Here is a 21782-nt window from a genome sequence, read left to right as displayed (position 1 = left end):
AGCTGATGTTCTTTTTCCTTTTCTAGGTTGCATCTTGCATGGATGGTAAAAAGTAATGCTGATGTTCCAAAATGTTAGGTTTTTCAGATACCAATCCGCACAAGTTTATAAGGCTCGAGATTGATGAATGATGATGTTTTTTTCTTTTTTCTAGGTTAGATGGGTCGGGTGGTTCAATGAATTGGTGACCCACTTTTTTAGGATGGAGCAGGGAGGATTTGTAAATTTGAGTTAGGGGAAATTAGGCTCAGGCCCAACCCATGGATAACCCATAATATGAGGCCCTTAATTAAAAAAAGTTTAAATCTAGGCCCCGAGTTTTTAAAAGACCTTGATACCCTTATGCATATTGTCAAGCCCATAATTAAATAAAATTTAAATCTAGGCCCAAAATTATTAAATCTAAGCCCGAAATTATTAAAATACAGTGTGAAGGTGTAAACAGAAGTTACACATGCATATGGCATGTGTAACCAGAAGTTACACATCCTTATGATATGTGTAATGCAAAGTTACACTTGTATATATATGCAAATAAATAGACATCAAAAAAAAACACAAAAAAAAAGTTATTACTTTAATATTCATTTACAATAATTTCTTAGCATGTGTAACTAGAAGTTACACACGCATCTGTTTAGTGTAATTGAGAGTTACATATGTGTCTATCTAGTGTAACTGAGAGTTACACATGCATCTGACTTGTGTATTCAGCGTCAACTCCAGTTCCAGCGAGACCATTACCACGTTTAAGCAATTAGCTTTTATGAAGTTATCTAAAACCTGAAATATAACAACAAGCAATCAGTATTTATACGATTAAAATGAACAGTACATAAAACAATGTATATTTCAGTTTCACAAGCATCTGACTAGTGTAGCTAGCGGTTACACATGCATCTGAATTGTGTAACTGAGAGTTACACATGCATATAACATGTGTAACTAGGAGATACACATTCACCTGGCTAGTGTAGCTAGCAGTTACACATGCATATGACTAGTGTAACTAGGAGTTACACATACATATTGATATGTGTACCCAAAATCAGTATGTGTAAGTAAAAGTTACATATGCATATCCCATCAAATTAGCATGTGTAACTATAAGTTACATATGCATATCCCATCAAATTAGCATGTGTAACTATAAGTTACACATCTAATTTGCATGTGTAACTAGTAGATACACATTTATGTGGCTTGTGTACCTAGAAGTTACATATTTAATTAGCATGTGTAACTACTAGTTACACATCCATAGTCTGCCAATGCTAGTTAAACGTGCAAATTGTCATGCATATGGCTTGTGTGATGTGCAGTTAAACAGATGTATGAGTTAAGTGAAACCATTCCAGACCTATATCCATATACTACCTTTCAAGAAAAAGAAGTAGCTAGTCGTAAGTAATCAAGAAGCTAGAACACTTCTCAGGTACGTATAAATACAACTTCCGTATAAATACAACAATGTATATTCCGTTTCACAAACATCTGACTAGTGTAGCTAGCAGTTACACATGCATATAACATGTGTAATTAGGAGTTACACATTCATATTAGTATCTGTACCCAAAATCAGTATGTGTAAGTAAAAGTTACACATCTAATTAGCATGTGTAGCTCGAAATCCCACATCTAATTAGCATGTGTAACTAGAAATTACACATCTATTTAGCTTGGGTAACTAGAAGTTACACATCCACTTAGTTTGTGTACCTAGAAGGTAAGCAACAATTATCCTATCTATGTAGCTTGTGTAACTAGAAGTTACACATCCACTTAGTTTCTTATGATATCCCTTTTCATAAGAACCTTCAATATATAGAACATAAACTTTATATCCCAGGATGTGTAACTGCTAGTTACACATCCTGCTAGTTACTGTTAGATCATCTCCAAACTGAATGATGGCCCTTTACTGAGAACAAGCTGGCCATAAAGAAACTTCCAACCAATGTTATCTAGTAATTCCAATATGATTGATATACCTTTTCATAAGAACCTGCAAATATAGAACATAAACTTTATATCCTAGGATGTGTAACTAGAAATTACACATCTATTTAGCTTGTGTAACTAGAATTTATGCATCCACTTAGTTTGTGTACCTAGAAGGTAAGCAACAATTATCTTATCTATATAGCTTGTGTAATAGAAGTTACGCATCCACTTAGTTTCTTATGATATCCCTTTTCATAAGAACCTTCAATATATAGAACATAAACTTTATATCCCAGGATGTGTAACTGCTAGTTACACATCCTGCTAGTTACTGCTAGATCATCATCCAAACTGAATGATGGCCCTTTACTAAGAACAAGATGGCCATAAAGCAACTTACAACCAATGTTATCTAGTCATTCCAATATTCATGATATACCTTTTCATAAGAACCTGCAAATATAGAACATAAACTTTATATCCTAGGATGTGTAACTAGCAGTTACACATCCTGCTAGTTACAGGTTTCAGATAACTAGCAGTTAGACATCCATATGCCAACATATATGGATACCTAGAAATGTGAAAATCACAATCAAATTTTATGAGTCATGTTTACCTGAAGCTCACTCGACAACACCATCCTCATCTGCTTAACCACTTTTGTGGTATCAATATCAACTCCACCACTCCCTGCAATCCATACATACACGTAAAAAATGTATAGAGTCATTAAGAACCTTATTTTTCTGAAACTTCATTTGGTCAAACAAAAAATTCACAACAATTCACAAAAACAAAAAACAACAGAAAAATACAAATTCCATGCTAAAAAACAACATGATACATATGTTCCACATACTGTATAACAAAAAACAGCATGTCTACATCATCAATTTGAAGTTGTTCTTCTGCAACAACATTGTTTCTTCATCCTCTTCTCAGTATCAAACAAAAACTCACAAGAAATTCACAAAAAACAAAAACAACAAAAAGATATATATACAAATTCCATGCTAAATATACAACATGATATACATGTGTAACCTTATGTTACACATACTGTATAAAAAAACAGCATGTCTACATCATCAATTTGAAGTTGTTCTTCTGAAACAACATTGTTTCTTCATCCTCTTCTCAGTATCAAATAAAAAACTCACAACAAATTCACAAAAAACAACAGAAAAATACAAATTTCATGCTAAAAATACAACAAGATACATATGTGTAACCTCAAGTTACACATACTGTAACAAAAAACAGCATGTCTACATCAATTTGAAGTTGTCCTTCTGAAACAAAATTGTTTCTTCATCCTCCTCTCAGTATCAACAAAATATAAACAACAAATTCACAAAAAATTCTCGGATCGGACATGCAAGAACAACAAATAATCGAAAAAAAAATGAAAAAAGTTTTGAAATCAAGCCAAATAAAATTCGTACCTAGATTTGTTGTTTTCCTTCTTCTGAAACAATATTATTTCTCTTCTTGTTCTCAGTATCAACCAAATCAAAAAATATAAAAACAAAATAAGAAAGATCCAAATCATAAAAATCGAAATCAATGGAATTCAAGACTAGATCGAAAACACACTATGTTGATTTCTCTATTCCAACCTGTTTTCTTCCTCTTCTCAGACTCAGCAAAATCCAAGCAAAAAAAACGATAATCAGTAGAAAATCGAAATTAAAAAATAGATCAGAAAAAACTAGTGAATCAAACCTATTTTATACAAACAGAAAATAAAAATTGATACAAACCTATTTGTTGTTCTTCAATGCAGCGTCTTCCTCTCGTCAGATCTGAAAACAACTGAATCAATTCAACGATTTTCTGGGAAATATGTGTTGTTCTTCCTCTCGTCTTCAATACAGCGAATCAAAAATCAACGCACTTGTTTGTTGTTCTTCAATGCAACGATTTTGTGAAGAAACAATTCGAATTCGGAAGATTTAATATCATGAAGAGAAAATCTAGTGAAAGGAAGATGCAGATACAATTTTGCCGAGAGATCTTTTGCCGAGAGAGAGAAAGTGAAACAGGAAATGAATCTGGAAATGAAACTCATAGCCTATTTTATTAGGTATATATAGTCAAGGGTATTTTTGGTATTACTAATTTCTTCCAAACCCTAAACTTTATTACCAAGCCCTGAAATCTAAAGTTCTGGGCCTAAAAATATCAAAAAGTTTAATTATGAAGTTTATAGTAATGAATCCATTTGGTGGGGCTTGAAAATATAGAACCCATTTAGTTGGGTGATTCTAGTATTTTTCACTTTGAGTTATCCAGGATATCAATGTAAATAGCATTGTAATTGACAGTTGTACATATTTGCTGTCCGTCGGTGTAACCCAGGTAATGCAGGGTATGGTTTCGGGTGGCATTGGTATTGCAAAAACTTTGTTTCTGAGAGTCTTTGAACGAAAATTGACTTCTAATTGTGAGTGGGCACTGAGAAGGCACGAAAATTGACTACCCATTGTGATTCAACCTTGGTATAGGGGCGGCATGATTTAGTCGAGGGGCGGTACTGTGATAGTAATGTCCCTTAGTTGGTTAGGGAATGTCTTAAAGGAGATGTAAATTGACTAGATTATCCTTTTCACCTTAAATCAACCAAAATCAAATCAATTTTTTTTAAACCTAATGAATCAGAAAAAATCAAACCAGTTTTTTTCATCTTCTTCTTCATCTTCTCTTCTCCTCCATCAACTGTAACCTCCATTAAAACTGGAAATTTCATCATCTTCGATTAATCAACGATTCAAAAATTAATCAAGTGTAATGACTTATATGAGGTATATTATGAAAAACCCAGTTAGGGTTTAGTTTATTTTGTTCGATTTAAGTTTAATTTCTATCAGAAATTAGGGTTTTAGGTGAAAATTGAAATTCAAATTTCCGGGTTTATGTGAGCTACGGTTGATTTTAACTCTATTACGAACCGTACCTGGAGAATTTGATGTTGTTACCGTTGTTAATAGTTCAATTACCAACCGTATGTTCTACATCTGAAAATTTTCTTCAGTTACGGTTGGTAACCATTTTTATTTACCAACCGTAACTCAATTACGGTTGTTACCGAACATTTGGTTACCAATCGTAACTGAGTTACGGTTGGTAAATAAAAATGGTTACCAACCGTAACTGAAGAAAATTTTCAGATGTAAGAACATACGGTTGGTAATTGAACTATTAACAACCGTAACAACATCAAATTCTCCAGTTACGGTTCGTAATTGAGTTAAAATCAACCGTAACTCAGTTACGATTGTTATCGAGCATTTGGTTACCAACCGTAACTGAGTTACGGTTGGTATCGAGCATTTAGTTACCAACCGTAATTAAGTTTTTCCCCAAATTTAACCAGTTACGGTTGGTAGTTCATCTTTTACGAAACGTAACTATGAATTACGGTTGGTTACGAGCGAAATGCCAACCGTAATTAGCTCTGAAAATGTAAGAAATTGATTTTTTTTTACGTATTTGAGCAACAAAAAGCTAGTTGGGACTAATTTAGAAGTATACCTGGTCATTTTCAGACATTGGGCTTTCACTTTGTTGGTTAATTTCTTCAATTGATTGAGATTGACCTTCACTTTGGGTTAAAACTTCTCTACCATCTCCAAACTTTTTTTTTTTAAACTCTAAAATCTGATTTTGTTTTGATTTTGAGTTAATATAAGTGAATTTAATCATTAATATTAAACTTGATTATCATCACTAAACTAGGTTATCAATTATGAGAGTTAATTTGTCATTTCCAATTTTTTTGATAAGGGACACCTTGAAGGATCATGTAATGACCCTCTTTGTCTTATTAGAATGCCGCCCCTCTACTAAACCATGTCGCCCCTATACCAAGGTTGTTGTGATCGGTGGTCTTGATCTTCAGGAAAGCTATTGTTTTTTGGTCTATTTTAACCAGGTGGATTGACTTCTCATTGTGAGTGGTCTTGTTTTTTGGTCTATTTTAACCAGGTGGTCCACCGTGATTTACATAAAAGCTAGAAGTACTTCTGCAGGAGATAAATTTTTATGCAAATTCTTTAGCTAAAAGCGGTTCAAGATTGCATCGAGGTGATAGGGAGGAGTACAAGGGTAGACCTAGTTGACTGAATAATGTTGAGATTATCTTGTTAAGATAAAACTTTTAGTAAATGGGTTTGTACCTAGAGAGGCTAATGAATTGGCTGATAATGGATGTTAGACTCTGGTCTAACTCAACATCATTATTAATCTCTTTGGTTAAAAACTCTCTTTAGAGCATCTCCAATGCAAGAGATCAAAGTTAATAAGATTAGGTAGTCAAATGCATATTCTACTATATAAGTTTTACTGTATTATAGTCAATACCAACATGGATCCTCAAGACGAAAGGATAATCAAGAAAATAATCATAAATTAAATTCCAAAATAAATCAAATAAAGAATCACATTTATACCCTCTTATTCGATTACGAAATTCCTTAATACGTTGTACAAATTAGTATGTAAAAGTTGTTTGGTTTGTGCATTTTTTGCGCAGTAACCATTAACACAATGTTCAACTTGGTCTCCAAGAGGACTCTGAGGAGTGCTTTTGCTGAGGCAGTTCGCGGTAGCACAACCAAGCAAGCTAGCTTCGATCACCAAGAGACTCAATTCTTTTTTGAAGGATCTGGCCGGAAAATACATTGTTTCTAAACTCTGATGTTATCTCTCTTTAGCACACTTTGGTTATCTTGGAATTTTGATGAAGGGAGTTTTCGTTTCAGGAGCAATTTCTAAGGTCCGAACTATCTTGGCCATGACAAATCATCGCGTTGCCGTATCTAATTACCAAAGGAATACACAAAGAATAATAACTTTTGAGACCCATAAAAATGGAAATGCCTTACGGAAGTTCAAAAAGTGTCATCATAATTAATTTGGATGGCATCACCGATAAACCTGCTTCTTTTGTTGAGTTCTTTGCGTTTAGCAGGCCCAAATGACTACTACATAAGGCAACATTTGCCAAATCTCATTGCTTGCATTAGTAATTTATTTTGGCTCCTGTACTCTTAGGTACTATATATAGCGTCTACGAGTAGTAGTCTACGAGGTATAAAACATGTCACTTGATTACTAGTTATTTACCAGACCACATGTAGTAGTAGTCTACGAGTCAAATGGCAATGAATAGTGTTTGTTAGATTTTTGAATTGAAACAGAATTATACTTTCATTTAACACTTTTTGCTTATTTCCAATATTATTCGTTCAAAGTAGCAATTAACCACTTTCATTCTTCCTAGATATTGGTATTGACTATAGCAATTAACAATTCTAAGTCTATAAATACCCAAACCCATTTTCATGTGCAACACCACCATCAACAGATTTCCCAAAATCTCTAGTCTTCCAGGAACAAAAATGGCATACAGAAACTACAATGTTCAGTGCAATGGAGTCACCATCGTAACTACTGTAACAAATTCATCTTCTTTGATTGATTCTGTCCTTAACGAGTTTCGCTCTAAACGTATTATCGCTCTTAGGATCAAATGTAATCCAAATTCAGCGAACAAGAAGGTTGCAACTCTTCAACTATGTCATGGTAATCGCTGCATTATCATTCAGCTACTTCACTTGGATTCTATCCCAAATTCTCTGATAAACTTACTTTTGGATAGATCTATCAAATTTGTTGGTATGATTATTACGCAGGATATTGCTAAGCTTGATCGTGACTATGGTCTTAAATGTTGGTCCGGACATGAGTTGGGTTCCCTTATGTCTATTCATGCTATGATTACTCAGCAATTTCCTGGTCGTGCTGCAGGGCGTGAAATGACTGCACCCTCTGTTGAAGAATTGATAAGTATGTTTACTCATCACTCTGACTGGAGCACAGACATCCTCACCAGTGAACAGATCAAAGCTGCTACAATTGATGCTTATACTTCTTTCTCATTTGGAAACATGTTGCTACCTTGATATAACTAGCCTCATAGTTTTTCGTTTTTTGATGATCTGGTCTGTCTTGGTGTTTAAGTAGTTTGGTAGATTGCAGTTCCTTTTTGCTGCAATTGATGCTTATGCTTCTTTTGCAGTTGGAAACATGCTGTTCGGTCCAAATAACTAGTTTATTTTCGTGTTTAAGTACTATTTGCAGTCTGTTCTTGTTTGTTTTGGATGGTATTAATACGGAAATGCTATTCCAAGCACTCTTCACCACACTAATCACCACTCAAATGCTAGGTGTTGCACAAATAGTGGTCCAATTTATTCAGCCAGGACCCACAGTAGAAAAAAGGATACACCATTTAAAAAAATGTAAAGATTTAGATGTTGTGAGCTGTGAGTAGAGTGGTGTTTTGTGCAATGAATAGCACCACCGGTATTAATATCAAGTAATAGTATTTTTTATGTATGGCATTAAAGCGTTGTAGTTGACTCGTAATTGAAGTCATAGATTTAAACAGGAGTTGCGCCTAGTCTTTGCTTCTTGAATGAAAAGGCAAAGCATTGTAGTTGTACTGATGGAAGTTGCTATAGTATGCAGCTTTACCGATCTGCGTCCATCACAACTCGTCCTTTTCACTCCCTCAAGCCCTGCATGTTTATGTTTCCTAGGTTTCGTTCAACATTAATATTTGGAGTACTCGGCCACCAAATATAGACAACTCCCAATGCTCACTGTTGTACGTTGGTCGATGGAAGAAGTATACTATTAGAAGGGAGAGACTGCTGTACATGTGCGGGGATAGCTCAGTTGGGAGAGCGTCAGACTGAAGATTTGGTTTGGTTCGATCCATGAGTAGTACTATATTGTTGTTGCTCGTGTTATTTGTTGTGGTTAGAGGCTTCTAACAGCAACATTGGAGATTTAGGGTTTCACAACCCTACAATCAGAGTTGCTATGGAATTCTTGAGTATGCCATGAGCTTGCTGCTGATGGTGATCGTGATAGTGATTACAAAGAAAGAGTTTGAGCTGGTGATAAAACTCGATGGAAGAGAAGAGAAGTTGCTGGTGTTGTGATGGCGTTGACGAGTTGAGTAACTTGCTTAACTATCTGATAATGGAAGAACTAGAGAAACCAGGGACGTACCATACTGCTGCCCTAGATTTTTTGGGTATGTTCGCTTTCAAAGTTGGCTACAAACTGCAGTGAAGAGAACCTGATGCCAAGATGGTCACAAGGTTCGTAAAAAAAATAAATAAAATAAATCTATGGATGTTACGTGTGAAGATACAGAATTGTGATTGAATAATTGTCACAGTTGGACAGAAGTGTTACTGGGAGATAGTAACAGTATGGGTGTTACAAAAGTTACAGAAGAGTTGTTACAGTTTAATAGAAGTGTGACAGAAGAAAGTGTCACAGTTAATGACAGCAACTGTTTACGAAAAGGTTTATAATGACAGTTTTCTGTCAGAGACGTTGCAGAAAGCAGATTTGATGTTGGTTGAGTTTGAAGAAGCTTTGGGTGAGTGGTTGATTCAAAGGGTTAAGTCATGGATTCGAAATAGACGCAAAAGAAGATCAAAGTTGGTATTGTAGTGAAGAAGGACTGGTACAGTTTGATGAAGTTGATCGAATTCAGAAACTTAGAATGACAAAGAAAGCAGGGTGGTGATGTTTGAGCTTAAGGGAGGATGGTAGGAGTTTAAGCTCAAACATGTTGGAAGAAGTGAAGTGTGGTTGAAGAGTTTGTGGCAGAAACTTGGAAATCCTATAAAGTGTGGCAGACTTTGTAAAGATGTATGCTTGTGGCAGAAGCGTAACAAGAGAAAGATTGTGAGAGAATCTTGTGAAACAAAGAAGTGTGAAAGTTTTGACTCTAAAAAGAGTGACTGGAACAAAGAAGAAAAGAGAAGAATAAACAACAAGGTTATGAAGAAAGAGAAGTTAATCACCAGGTGGTGATGAAAGAGTGAAGAGAAGAGACGTCACAAGGGTGTGATCGTAAGAAGTGAAGCAATCCCAGTATGGGAATTGGGATAGAGTTGTGTGAAGCAATCCCAGTGTGGGGATTTGTCTAGATTTTTGAAGATATTCCAGTGTGGAATTTGTGTTTGGTTGAGTTGCAGTTGGTGCTGCAATTTGAGAAGAGAGTGATCAACAAAAGGAGGTTATAATACCTATGAGTTGAGGAGAACATCACAACAATTAGCAAAGTTGTGATCGCGAAGATATGGCTACATGTGTACTTTAGAAGAGAAGAAAGGTTTGTGAACTGTGAAAAGATCAGTTCTAGACATCACTAACTGTCGGTTGTGACTCTTGTTAAAGTAACATGTGAAGAGAAGATTGAAAGAAGAAGATGATCTACAATGCTCGGTCTTGAGTTAAATAATTTGGTTTTGTGTTTGGTTAACAAGTTGTATAGAGCACAATGAGGTGTTTCTAGCTTGCTAAAAGGCTTGTGTTCCGCTGCGATGAAGAAGAATGTGAAGTAAGTGTTTGATGATTGTTGTGAAGAAGATTGGTTTGTGAATTGAGTTTGTTAATGATGACGGAATTCTGGAATGAGAAAATACACGAACATGTTAACGTTTATCAATGGAAGAAGATGAATGAAAAATGAGAAAAGACAAGGACGTGCAAACGTCGATCAATGGAAGAAGAGGGTTATGGAATTCTTGTTGAATGATATCTTGGTTCAAGGGAGGATGTTGGAAGTTAAACCAAGATATGGTGTTTTGGTTCTAGAGAGTTCCAGAAGAGTTCTATTTAGAGCTTGTTTTATGTTAGGAAAGTGTGTTTTCTTAGAGTTTGTTTTTATTAGGAAATTGCTTTGAGTGATCGTCAAGTTTGTGAGACTATAAGTAGGCTATTGAGCCATAAGAATTGTACACCGAATTTGATTATCAATGTAGTCGTTTTATTGCTTCCACGTGTGCTTTCCTCTCTCTTGCTCGATCCTACATTAGTAATTATTTCCCATCAGAGGCCTTACCAATGTAATATTCTTGAATCTTTGATCTCATTTTCGGAAACTAATTTTCATCTCCGTAGCTGATTCTCGCTATAGACCAACATGAAGTTTCTGGTATGATTGGTTTTTACCAAACCAAGCCTATATTCTGAACGCACCATTTCCATATGGCGTGCAGGGTACCTTTAAATAAAGATCATTTTGCTGCTTCATTTTTATTCAATGTGCTGATGCAACTGAAGATCAAGTGTCCGTGGTCGATAAAATCCTGAATCTCCATCAAAATTTTGACAAACTTCCGAAAAGATTTTATTCATAAAAGCCAATAGGAAAACATAGATAGGGGTGGACATGCCTGAATCTCCATCAAACTAAAATACTAAACGAACCACAAAAAATTATCTAAACCTGTATATCGCTAGAGAATTTCTGTTAACGCCTTAGAGCATCTCCACTAGAAGGTGTAAAAAATCCTACGTGGATTTTTTATTTAGTCCTTTTATTTATGAGGTCTACACATAAAATAAATATAGTACTTCATATCTAAAAAATCATCTCTAAAAGTGAGAATTTTAACCCGTAGAATTAAAAGAAAATTGATTAAAAACATGACGTGGAGGTGCAACCGGAGGTGTAAATAACACTTTCTTAAATACCTTCATATTTAGTATTTGGTCCCTCCTAACTTGTAGGACCTTATTATTGGAGATGGATTTATGTCAAACGGGGATCTAAAATCCTATGTATCACTAATAATAGATAGATCCACCCTCTCTTGGAGATGCTCTTAAGAATTTAGCTCGGTGAATCAGATATATTGGCTAAACCCGCTAAAAGGTCTAAAACTTCTAAAAAGTGGTCTCATTGTGTTCCTAACTTCATCTCTCGGCATATATAAGATTATTACGAGACGTGTTGTTACATGGAGATTTAGGAGCACACAACTTGGAATACGCGCCCCGTTTACACCGTTGAGGTTAAAATAGAGCAAGCATCGTTGACTCAAAAAATAACAGAGAAGCGCGAACCTTGCAAATAATCAGCCCAATCAAAATAAGATGTGTTACGTGAGTGAAGATTTTATATCCTAGTCGATAATGAATTCCTCTAGTTTCTTGTTGTCGACCTCCTTCCGTACGTAGTTCATCTATTGTTCCTTTACCATCCGATTCTTGCACGGTGCAAGTTTTCCCTTCAAGAGCTTTCAGAAACAAAGGTATTTATGTGTCGAATTGCGTTAAAATACTTCAAACCCGGAGAAGATTCATCCATAACACACAAGATTCGGTTCGTTGTTCACTGTAGAACGTTAATCCTCTCAGTTCGTTTAGCAACAAGCAGCAAAAAAACGCATGCAATCAACCCGAACTCCAAGTTCATTAAGAAATTAATTAACTCAGGGCCAGTGACGGAGGGAGGGGGTTGCTTACCCAGGCTGTAGCCCACCCCAAAATCCACAAAAGCTTTTTTGGGCCCTTGTAATCGCCAGCATGAAAACTACACGGAGACCTATTAATATCAAGTAATAGTATTTTTTATGTATGGCATTAAAGCGTTGTAGTTGACTCGTAATTGAAGTCATAGATTTAAACAGGAGTTGCGCCTAGTCTTTGCTTCTTGAATGAAAAGGCAAAGCATTGTAGTTGTACTGATGGAAGTTGCTATAGTCTGCAGCTTTACCGATCTGCGTCCATCACAACTCGTCCTTTTCACTCCCTCAAGCCCTGCATGTTTATGTTTCCTAGGTTTCGTTCAACATTAATATTTGGAGTACTCGGCCACCAAATATAGACAACTCCCAATGCTCACTGTTGTACGTTGGTCGATGGAAGCAGTAGACTATTAGAAGAGAGAGACTGCTGTACATGTGCGGGGATAGCTCAGTTGGGAGAGCGTCAGACTGAAGATCTGAAGGTCGCGTGTTCGATCCACGCTCACCTCAGTTTTTTATGTCTACTGCCAAGTTGGTTACAAATTTTGCTAGCTAGGATGTGCAAAAGTTATGCTGAACAGGATGAACTCCAGGCTGTCTAATTGTAAACTTAAACTGAACCTTTTAATTTTTATGGCGACTGGGGAGGAATTGATATTAGAAAGAGCGACAGTGTGACGACACTGATATGAGGGCTATGCAAGGGATGGCAATATTATTAGCTCATCATGCACATCCGACTAGGTTAAAATGGAATTATACGGAACAATCGAAGCATATTAGGTGCTGGCATGGATCATGATTACGTTTGATGTCGATATGTCATGGATTAGGGCCATTAGGCTCGAATCCTATAAATTAGTCATTCATTGTAGAACTCCTTCAAACAAAATTCAAATAGAAACAAATCGATCGAGAGAGAAAAAGAGGTTGATTGTGAACATGGAGGGAAAAAACTTGAAGATGTGTTTTCTGATGGTGATCTTAGTGTTGGGAATCTTCGCAGGGCAGAGTTCAGCGGTGTGTTGGAAGTCATGCATGGACCTGTGTTCAAAGCGTAGCATGGGTGATGTTCCATTTTATATATGCGGTCCCCTGTCGTTTCATGATGGTGAGTTCTCCAAATAAACTTAGTACTTCATCTGTTGCTGATAACTGTAAGCTTGGTTGTGGGATCGTGAACTGCATCGACAAAGCCACTCCTCACCAAGTTGAAGATTGTCTTGATGTTCGTTGAGGGAAAGTGTGCACCAATTAAGTTAAAAATATCCGACGCATAATAATCCAGTGTACTAAGTTAGAAGAGCCGATGTTCACGTCAATGTAATACAGCGGTAAAGTTACACCAGATTCTTTCGATCCAAATAAAATAAATATTATTTTAGTCTTTGTTAGCACACTTTTTCCACAACTTACTGTTAGAATATATTTACCTTATACACCATTGAGGCGACCGTGAAGACCGTGCATATGAAGAAGAGGTCAAGTGACGTGCCTAAAGTGAAGATAACGTCCGAGAATATCTAGACAATTACGTGTAATCAATTTTCTAGATATTGTTACATAATCAAACAAAATATTGAGATATTATATTATCTTCTAGGTTTAGTTATAACTCTGTAAATAAGAATTACAGTGCAAATATAAAACCAGCTCAGTATGTGCTGAAGATCAATAATATTATCTCATCCTTTGGCGATCCGCTCAAATCACTTCCTCTTTCTACTTATTCAATTTTGAAAATATCTGCTTTTTCGATTTGATATCTCCAAAACTGATTCTAGTTTCGATCATCAAACTTTTCATCTTTATATAAATATTTTTCTTTCACGCACATAAAGAAATCAAGTTTTTTGCATCAAGTTTTTTGCTCATTGTTGACTTATTGCAGCGATGTATGCTAGTTCTCGTATGAACAATTATCTTTTGATTTCGACATCATGAAAAGATGTCTTATTTCTTTCATTAATTATATTTCTCCATGTTGTTTACTGCAAGATGTTTTTCCTAATCTTCAACAATCGATCTATGGGGAGATACGTTCGATCCCCAATCATTTCTCTGACATTAAACAACAATTCTATCAAAGTAATATGGTAATTATGGGTATTCATCATCTTTGTTTGCGGCACTTGTTTTGTTAAATGTTACTCCACAATCGTGGATTTTATTCTCAAGATCATGTTTGGTTTATTCTTAACATCCTGATCATATTTTTAGATACCAAAATATCTTTATTTCCGGCTCTTTTCCCATGTTTTGGGGGATTATTCATCAAAATCACAATCCATTCATCATGGGTTTTTATTCTGAAGGAAGACCTTTATGTACATACGTTTCCTCCATCAACTGTCCCTATACGGCAAATCAGATTTCTCTTGGGTTTTCTAAACTTCAAGCAAGAACCTCCATCCTCTCGTCTTGTCCATCTCCAATATATACATGGGAGATGATTTCATACTTGGATTATTTGATGGCCGCTTATTCTTGTGGTCTGTCAACAGAACAATCTAATATTCTTCATGGTATACTCTGATTTTTTATCCTAGCCAATATTCATTATTGGTGTTCTTAGTTGTTGGAAGTTAAACCAAGATATGGTGTTTTGGTTCTAGAGAGTTCTAGAAGAGTTCTATTTAGAGCTTGTTTTATGTTAGAAAAGTGTGCTTTTTTAGAGTTTGTTTTTATTAGGAAATTGCTTTGAGTGATCGTCAAGTTTGTGAGACTATAAGTAGGCTATTGATCCATAAGAATTATACACCGAATTAGATTATCAATGTAGTTGTTTTATTGCTTCCATGTGTGCTCTCCTCTCTCTTGCTAGATCCTCATATGGTATCGGAGGAAGGGAGAGGAGAAGGAGAAACTTAGAGAAGTTTCAAAGTTTTTTCTTTAAGTTTCAAAGAGAAGTAGTTTGCAAAGTTCTGATGGTTTTAAAAAAAATTGGAGTTTGTCAAGCTGCGTTAGGGTTTGAGAAGAGTAAAAAAAAAAGAGAAGAAAGAATTGTTTAAAGGTCTGTGTTAGATGAAAATTTGTGTTGGTGTGTGCTTTTCATTAGGGTTCGAGAGTTTAAAAAAAGAGTTGCTGCTGTTTTGAAGAAGAAAGAAGATGATGTCTTGAAAGCAAGAAGTTACGGCTGCTGTTTAGAGAAGCTAAGAAGAACTGATGATGTGGTAGTTTGAACAGTCATCGTTGTGGTTTGCTCAGCTATTGTCACAGATGTGGCTTGTCTGCGAAGATTGACTAATAGCGGCTGCATCAATCTGATGGTGAAAATAATGACAAAAAAGAGATGAATATGGGTACGTGAGATTGAAACACGAAATCAGTTGAGAACCGGCAGGTGGTGGAAATTGAGCTTGTTGTGATTGAAGCTGTAGTCTGTGAGAAGGTTTGGTTCGATCCATGAGTAGTACTATATTGTTGTTGCTCGTGTTATTTGTTGTGGTTAGAGGCTTCTAACAGCAACATTGGAGATTTAGGGTTTCACAACCCTACAATCAGAGTTGCTATGGAATTCTTGAGTATGCCATGAGCTTGCTGCTGATGGTGATCGTGATAGTGATTACAAAGAAAGAGTTTGAGCTGGTGATAAAACTCGATGGAAGAGAAGAGAAGTTGCTGGTGTTGTGATGGCGTTGACGAGTTGAGTAACTTGCTTAACTATCTGATAATGGAAGAACTAGAGAAACCAGGGACGTACCATACTGCTGCCCTAGATTTTTTGGGTATGTTCGCTTTCAAAGTTGGCTACAAACTGCAGTGAAGAGAACCTGATGCCAAGATGGTCACAAGGTTCGTAAAAAAAATAAATAAAATAAATCTATGGATGTTACGTGTGAAGATACAGAATTGTGATTGAATAATTGTCACAGTTGGACAGAAGTGTTACTGGGAGATAGTAACAGTATGGGTGTTACAAAAGTTACAGAAGAGTTGTTACAGTTTAATAGAAGTGTGACAGAAGAAAGTGTCACAGTTAATGACAGCAACTGTTTACGAAAAGGTTTATAATGACAGTTTTCTGTCAGAGACGTTGCAGAAAGCAGATTTGATGTTGGTTGAGTTTGAAGAAGCTTTGGGTGAGTGGTTGATTCAAAGGGTTAAGTCATGGATTCGAAATAGACGCAAAAGAAGATCAAAGTTGGTATTGTAGTGAAGAAGGACTGGTACAGTTTGATGAAGTTGATCGAATTCAGAAACTTAGAATGACAAAGAAAGCAGGGTGGTGATGTTTGAGCTTAAGGGAGGATGGTAGGAGTTTAAGCTCAAACATGTTGGAAGAAGTGAAGTGTGGTTGAAGAGTTTGTGGCAGAAACTTGGAAATCCTATAAAGTGTGGCAGACTTTGTAAAGATGTATGCTTGTGGCAGAAGCGTAACAAGAGAAAGATTGTGAGAGAATCTTGTGAAACAAAGAAGTGTGAAAGTTTTGACTCTAAAAAGAGTGACTGGAACAAAGAAGAAAAGAGAAGAATAAACAACAAGGTTATGAAGAAAGAGAAGTTAATCACCAGGTGGTGATGAAAGAGTGAAGAGAAGAGACGTCACAAGGGTGTGATCGTAAGAAGTGAAGCAATCCCAGTATGGGAATTGGGATAGAGTTGTGTGAAGCAATCCCAGTGTGGGGATTTGTCTAGATTTTTGAAGATATTCCAGTGTGGAATTTGTGTTTGGTTGAGTTGCAGTTGGTGCTGCAATTTGAGAAGAGAGTGATCAACAAAAGGAGGTTATAATACCTATGAGTTGAGGAGAACATCACAACAATTAGCAAAGTTGTGATCGCGAAGATATGGCTACATGTGTACTTTAGAAGAGAAGAAAGGTTTGTGAACTGTGAAAAGATCAGTTCTAGACATCACTAACTGTCGGTTGTGACTCTTGTTAAAGTAACATGTGAAGAGAAGATTGAAAGAAGAAGATGATCTACAATGCTCGGTCTTGAGTTAAATAATTTGGTTTTGTGTTTGGTTAACAAGTTGTATAGAGCACAATGAGGTGTTTCTAGCTTGCTAAAAGGCTTGTGTTCCGCTGCGATGAAGAAGAATGTGAAGTAAGTGTTTGATGATTGCTGTGAAGAAGATTGGTTTGTGAATTGAGTTTGTTAATGATGACGGAATTCTGGAATGAGAAAATACACGAACATGTTAACGTTTATCAATGGAAGAAGATGAATGAAAAATGAGAAAAGACAAGGACGTGCAAACGTCGATCAATGGAAGAAGAGGGTTACGGAATTCTTGTTGAATGATATCTTGGTTCAAGGGAGGATGTTGGAAGTTAAACCAAGATATGGTGTTTTGGTTCTAGAGAGTTCCAGAAGAGTTCTATTTAGAGCTTGTTTTATGTTAGGAAAGTGTGTTTTCTTAGAGTTTGTTTTTATTAGGAAATTGCTTTGAGTGATCGTCAAGTTTGTGAGACTATAAGTAGGCTATTGAGCCATAAGAATTGTACACCGAATTTGATTATCAATGTAGTCGTTTTATTGCTTCCACGTGTGCTTTCCTCTCTCTTGCTCGATCCTACATTAGTAATTATTTCCCATCAGAGGCCTTACCAATGTAATATTCTTGAATCTTTGATCTCATTTTCGGAAACTAATTTTCATGTCCGTAGTTGATTCTCGCTATAGACCAACATGAAGTTTCTGGTATGATTGGTTTTTACCAAACCAAGCCTATATTCTGAATGCACCATTTCCATATGGCGTGCAGGGTACCTTTAAATAAAGATCATTTTGCTGCTTCATTTTTATTCAATGTGCTGATGCAACTGAAGATCAAGTGTCCGTGGTCGATAAAATCCTGAATCTCCATCAAAATTTTGACAAACTTCCGAAAAGATTTTATTCATAAAAGCCAATAGGAAAACATAGATAGGGGTGGACATGCCTGAATCTCCATCAAACTAAAATACTAAACGAACCACAAAAAATTATCTAAACCTGTATATCGCTAGAGAATTTCTGTTAACGCCTTAGAGCATCTCCACTAGAAGGTGTAAAAAATCCTACGTGGATTTTTTATTTAGTCCTTTTATTTATGAGGTCTACACATAAAATAAATATAGTACTTCATATCTAAAAAATCATCTCTAAAAGTGAGAATTTTAACCCGTAGAATTAAAAGAAAATTGATTAAAAACATGACGTGGAGGTGCAACCGGAGGTGTAAATAACACTTTCTTAAATACCTTCATATTTAGTATTTGGTCCCTCCTAACTTGTAGGACCTTATTATTGGAGATGGATTTATGTCAAACGGGGATCTAAAATCCTATGTATCACTAATAATAGATAGATCCACCCTCTCTTGGAGATGCTCTTAAGAATTTAGCTCGGTGAATCAGATATATTGGCTAAACCCGCTAAAAGGTCTAAAACTTCTAAAAAGTGGTCTCATTGTGTTCCTAACTTCATCTCTCGGCATATATAAGATTATTACGAGACGTGTTGTTACATGGAGATTTAGGAGCACACAACTTGGAATACGCGCCCCGTTTACACCGTTGAGGTTAAAATAGAGCAAGCATCGTTGACTCAAAAAATAACAGAGAAGCGCGAAGCTTGCAAATAATCAGCCCAATCAAAATAAGATGTGTTACGTGAGTGAAGATTTTATATCCTAGTCGATAATGAATTCCTCTAGTTTCTTGTTGTCGACCTCCTTCCGTACGTAGTTCATCTATTGTTCCTTTACCATCCGATTCTTGCACGGTGCAAGTTTTCCCTTCAAGAGCTTTCAGAAACAAAGGTATTTATGTGTCGAATTGCGTTAAAATACTTCAAACCCGGAGAAGATTCATCCATAACACACAAGATTCGGTTCGTTGTTCACCGTAGAACGTTAATCCTCTCAGTTCGTTTAGCAACAAGCAGCAAGAAAACGCATGCAATCAACCCGAACCCCAAGTTCATTAAGAAATTAATTAACTCAGGGCCAGTGACGGAGGGAGGGGGTTGCTTACCCAGGCTGTAGCCCACCCCAAAATCCACAAAAGCTTTTTTGGGCCCTTGTAATCGCCAGCATGAAAACTACACGGAGACCCATTCTTCGGATCTTTCCCACTGTGAAACCCACATTCAGAAAAGTTCAGGCGCGCACCCATTTTCTGGGGTAAAATTTCTCCCACACCCAGAATTTCTAAAATTATTTCTTCGCTTATTCTTCCTCGTTTTTTTTTTATTGTTCTTTTCCTAAATTGATTTGGAGATGAAGAAACTGTTTAGAAGCAGAAATCAAAATAAAGCTACATCAACAATCAATCCTAAAAGATAAATCATCCTCTTGTTTCATCATTCTACTCATACAATTTTTAGATCTGGTTATTTTTAAACAGTAATTTGGAAAGAGTTTACAAAACATAGAGATGAGAAAAGGGGATCTGCGGCTAATGTTTGTATGGGTTTCAGATGAAATTAATGAGACGAAGAAGAGATATTGATGGGAAGTGGTTGCTGACGTTGAAGATTATGATGAACAAGGATTGTTAAGACTGGGAAGGAAAGATCGAGAAAGAGATGGTGTGAATCAAAGAACAAAGAATCGAATGATTAAATCAGGTTGAAGATTAATATGGGTTCACTGGAAATAACTGAAACTGAGAGTTGTTGTGAATAATGGGTTGAGGTGATTTGATGAACAAGAGAAAGGGGATCTGAGAAGCTGCTACTGTTGTTATCAATAAACTCTGTCCAACAATATAACATTGTAAGGTCTCCTTCGTACAGCTTCTGTAATCTGTCCACCTTCTTCACGGACCACATATCTGAAATATAACAAACAAGAATGACTCATCATGAAAGAGACAAAGATCTGTTCAGCAAGGGCTTTCGCTAGTTGAGTCTTAGCAACACTTGGTTCCAGGAAGAGGAATGATCATGTCAGTTGTTGTGATCGACCTAGCCCAGCCCTAGACCTCAAAATAGCCTCCGCCACTGCGGATACTGCTTGATCTTTCCCAACTACCGTCTTTTGCATCCTCTCACCAAGCTCAATCAATCTTAATTCCTTTTTCATTCTACCCGAGTCTTAGAACAAAAAACAAGGTTGCATAACTTGTTATGCACCTAAAATAATATCTACATAGCATGGTATGCAGTCATGAAAGTGGATGCATAACCTGTTATGCGTCCGAAAATATGACTACATAATGCATTATGCATTGAGAAAATTGTTGCATAACCTGATATGCATCATTTAAATATGGTTACTAAAATCAACCAAAACAATGGCTACATAACTTTGTTATGCAGTCGAAAAAATGGTTGCATAATTCGTTATGCATCTGCATAATGTGTTATGCATCTTTTTTGGAGGCTGCATAATGAATATGCAGTCAGTTTTCGAAAAATTTCCCTAAAACGATGATCACCTCCGATTTTTTCGTGAAAAACAAAAAATTGATATTCTTGTTTGTACTCGTTGCGTAGCTCTCTTTAAAAGATTTCCAACGATATAAGATTTGTAAAATTCCAAGGCGCGGATTTTTAGATATATTATATCCAAGTTGTATTGCCAATTATACCCCTGAAAAATTAGGATGCATAACGAGTTATCCCTGAAAAACAGTATGCATAACATGTAATGCGGATGCATAAATCATCATGCAAACAAGTTTTAATAATTTCGGATAATTATGGATGTTACGGTATCCAAAATTAATTGTGAGCCTGACGATGAGAACATTTTTTTTTGGGTCTCCCCCTAATTTTCCCAAAAATAAAAGTGAAAACTATTACTAGACCCATTTTGTAAAAATTTTCCAATGAGAAACCCACCGTCAAAAAATTGCAGGGGCGCACCCATTTTTTGGGTAAAAATTAGTTTCAAACCCATGTTTTTCTGTTGAATAAGTATTAGTGTTGCGACATCAGTTCATAGAGATGGAGATCGACATAAGCAATTATTCGCTCTACAACAGCAACAACAACAGCAAAAATGTGTTCAGAGGATCTCAGTGAATCGAACTTGAGGTTTGTTGGCCTGAATTTAAGGCCGGAAAATCAAATCCAAAGCCTGATTTTGCCGTCGATTCATACAAATGGTTAATGGTGGTAATTGGATGGGTTGATATGGTTGTATGAGAATATGAATCAGATGATTTTGGCAGTGGTGATTTACCTAATCCTAGCTTGAATTGATGGTTGCAAGTATGAAGATTCAGTTGTGTAGAAATAGAAGTCCTGGTACCGGAGATGAGAAGTGACGGAAGTTGGTGATTGATGGTGTTGGTTCATGCGGTCTAAATGGGAACTGTGAGAAAAGAGAGTCTTGATTCAAGAGTTTACTAGTTTGGGTTCGTGTAGGAGTTGTGCTGTAAAACTTCTGGGACTTCAAATGAGAACAACTGGGTACTTGGTTGAACTGAAGTACAGGGAGTTAGAAGAGATTTATGGAGAACTGCTGTCTAGATTTGATTTTGTATGAAGCTGTTTGATCGAATAGATTTTAGTCGATAGTGTTGTTTGCTTATACAACTCGTAGGACGAG

The 21782-nt window shown here is 36.2% G+C and overlaps 1 protein-coding gene and 1 non-coding gene across 2 annotated transcripts; both read left to right on the top strand.

Moving 5' to 3' along the window:
- The first annotated feature begins 7349 nt into the window (after nucleotides 1-7349).
- LOC113271887 lies at nucleotides 7350-7913 on the top strand. The gene has a single exon (XM_026521811.1). It carries the CDS (start codon nucleotides 7350-7352, stop codon nucleotides 7911-7913), a length of 564 nt encoding a protein of 187 aa, XP_026377596.1.
- Nucleotides 7914-12730: 4817 nt separating this feature from the next.
- TRNAF-GAA lies at nucleotides 12731-12803 on the top strand. The gene has a single exon. It is a non-coding gene; the product is annotated as a tRNA-Phe (tRNA).
- Nucleotides 12804-21782: the final 8979 nt, after the last annotated feature.

Source organism: Papaver somniferum, chromosome 4, assembly GCF_003573695.1.
Source record: "Papaver somniferum cultivar HN1 chromosome 4, ASM357369v1, whole genome shotgun sequence".
Taxonomy (NCBI): domain Eukaryota; kingdom Viridiplantae; phylum Streptophyta; class Magnoliopsida; order Ranunculales; family Papaveraceae; genus Papaver; species Papaver somniferum.
The sequence above is the reverse complement of the archived record's forward strand: the minus strand, read 5'-3'. Positions and strand labels throughout refer to the sequence as shown.